Consider the following 2,576-nt stretch of genomic DNA (forward strand, 5'->3'; position numbering starts at 1 on the left):
AAAACTAAGTATTATCAAACTCTCCTGTTGAGTGAAAGAGCTCAATGGGCCTTCGGTATCAGACCAAAAAGTTGGCGATATTGGACAACGTTTCCAATTTGATAACGCTCAATTACACAAATCATCCGTGTTACCAAAAAAGCCTTTCAATCTCCCACAAACTCATATACGTCATTAAAGCAAAAGGTTTTAATTTCAAATAACATGACATAATTTCACCATATAACCGGCATAAATAATAAGGACAATTTCGATTATAACATTTTTACGACGAAACAATTCCGACTATAACGTTTTTAGGATGAAATAATACCACAGTAGAGAAAATGACAACTTTCTTCCTTATCCAAGACAAACACAATAAAGTTCATCAAATTTCAAACTATAAAATCATAACAATAGCTTTTTTGGTAAACATCACAACAATAGTTTGTGTGCTACATATAGAACAAGGACAAGACACCCACAACGAACATCACCAATCCACCAATGCAATCATCGATCGATCAAGGCACAATCTTGAAAGATTTCATCTTGTCAATCCAAGTAACAAACGAATTCCTCGAGTTTCGAAACCCGACGAACCCATGCTCCTTGCTCTTGTTCATGCTACAAATCATACTCTCCCCACCCAGCATAGCATCCACAAACCACCACACCCCCACCTCCTCCAACCTTGTCGCCTGCAGCTCGTTCTCCCTCACTATCTCCTCCCACACCCCCTCCTTCCCCTTCATCCGCTCCGCCAAGCTCAGCCTCCCGCCTCCCTCCTCAATCCCATACTCCTCTATCCCGAACTGCTCCGCCAGCACCTTCCAGAAATGCTTCCACTTGAACACATCCCCGTTGTTTATATTAAATGCTTCGTTTTTCGCATACGGGTCCACCGCCGCCCATATCTGCTGCTCCGCAATGAGATCAGCATCGGAAGCCACCGAGTAACAATTCCACGCCGCACTGCTTCCCGGAAACTTCAGCGGCAGCCCCTCGTGCTTGCATATCGCGGCGTAGACGCAGAGCGTGCCCAGGATGTTCATCAAGCTGGAAGGGGAAAACCCGAAAATCGTCTCCGGTCGGTGCACCGACCAAGTCAGATCCTCTTTCTTCTCCACCTCAGCAAACAACAAGTCTTCCTGGGTGTAGTAGAAATTTGGGGCGTCCAATCGGGGCAAGTCCTCCGTAAACGGCGGATCGTGCGGCTGGATCTTACCGAAGGACTCGAACGGTCCAACGTAGTGTTTGGCGCCGGTCTGGAGGCAGATGTGGCTGAGCTTCGGCGCGTTCGGGATGACGGAGTCCAAAACGTTGCGCAGCATTTTACCGTTAACCTCGCAGTTCTCCGCCTCGGTGGATCGGTTGGTCCAGGTGACGTAGAAGATGTGAGTAACGTCGGTTAACGGAGAGAGCTTGGCTTTGGCGTCGTCGGGATCGGAGATGTCACACTGGATGTACTCGACGAGGTGGTCGGCGTTCCAGATGGGGCGGGGACGGCGCGCGACGCCGTAGACCTTCCATGGGCCGCCGGGGGTGTCGGAGAGGGGGAGGATCTCGGCGAGGCTGTTGCCGACTATGCCGGTGACGCCGATCACGAGACCCACGCTCTGGGGGCCGCGCAGGTGTTCGTCTTCATCTAATTTTTTCTGCAAAAATCGGAATTAAAAACGTTAATTAGGAAAAAAATTGGAAAAAAGAAAAAATTGAAAAGGATCGATGGCGGAAGAATTGTGATTGCCTTGGCAGCGCCAACAGCTCCGGCCCACCACCAGCTCATGTTCTCGGATTTGGAACTCTCTGAGAAATTACAAGTTAATTTCACAAAATTTTGATCGGATTTGCACCTTCGCGTCCCCGATTTTTCAACATTTCTGCGCCAACTACTCACATGGAGTAGCGGGGTGGAATTGTCTTTTTGTGCGGGATGATTGATTGTGCCACGTCATTAACGGTGACGTGGAGGCTTTATATTTTTTTAAGAGAAATTTTTCAGTATGACCGTCACAATAAATAGTACATTACATGTCGTTATATAAAAGTTAATAATTTAAAAAAAAAAATTTCACCACTTACATAAAAACAAGTAATATATGTTTTTATCATAATTAAAAATTTCTTTTCTTTTAGGGCCCAGCTCCAAGTCCAAGCCCAATAATCTAACAAATTCGGTTTAGGGTAAATTCAAATTTGCGTCCTGGAGTTCTAATATATGTAACAATTGGTCCTTGAAGTTTTATTTTTCATTTTTTATTATTAGCAAACAGCATTTCCAAAATTACAAATCGTCGCAACATTAACCCTTTTTTTTTTTTTTTTGGACAAAGAACATTAACTCTTCTATCCATGAAGCACAGAATGAGACTATTTTTGGTGTTCCAACAAAAGCCATGACAAACACGGAAGAAATTTTATGGCCATAGAAATGCAATATAAAGAGCTTTCAGTCACTTTAAAAGCTCTTTCAGTCATTTTACAATTGTAATCTTTTTCTACATTAACACTATAATCTAAAATATTATTATCTACATGTTACACGTAACTGACAAGTAATAAGATTCAACTCTCATAATTGATGAATTTAG

At 43.6% G+C, this 2,576-nt stretch overlaps 1 protein-coding gene across 1 annotated transcript; it reads right to left on the reverse strand.

Annotated features, from left to right (window-relative positions):
- Nucleotides 1–318: 318 nt before the first annotated feature.
- On the reverse strand, nt 319–1,890 carry LOC137717648 (3-oxo-Delta(4,5)-steroid 5-beta-reductase). The gene is made up of 2 exons (XM_068457070.2): nt 1,733–1,890; nt 319–1,640 (listed from the first exon to the last, which is right to left on the reverse strand). The coding sequence occupies exons 1-2, from the start codon at nt 1,769–1,771 to the stop codon at nt 507–509; spliced, it is 1,173 nt and encodes a 390-aa protein (XP_068313171.1). The 5' UTR covers nt 1,772–1,890; the 3' UTR covers nt 319–506.
- Between the last annotated feature and the right edge of the window lie 686 nt (nt 1,891–2,576).

The sequence above is a fragment of the Pyrus communis genome, chromosome 8, assembly GCF_041283825.1.
Source record: "Pyrus communis isolate YQ-2024b chromosome 8, ASM4128382v1, whole genome shotgun sequence".
Taxonomy (NCBI): domain Eukaryota; kingdom Viridiplantae; phylum Streptophyta; class Magnoliopsida; order Rosales; family Rosaceae; genus Pyrus; species Pyrus communis.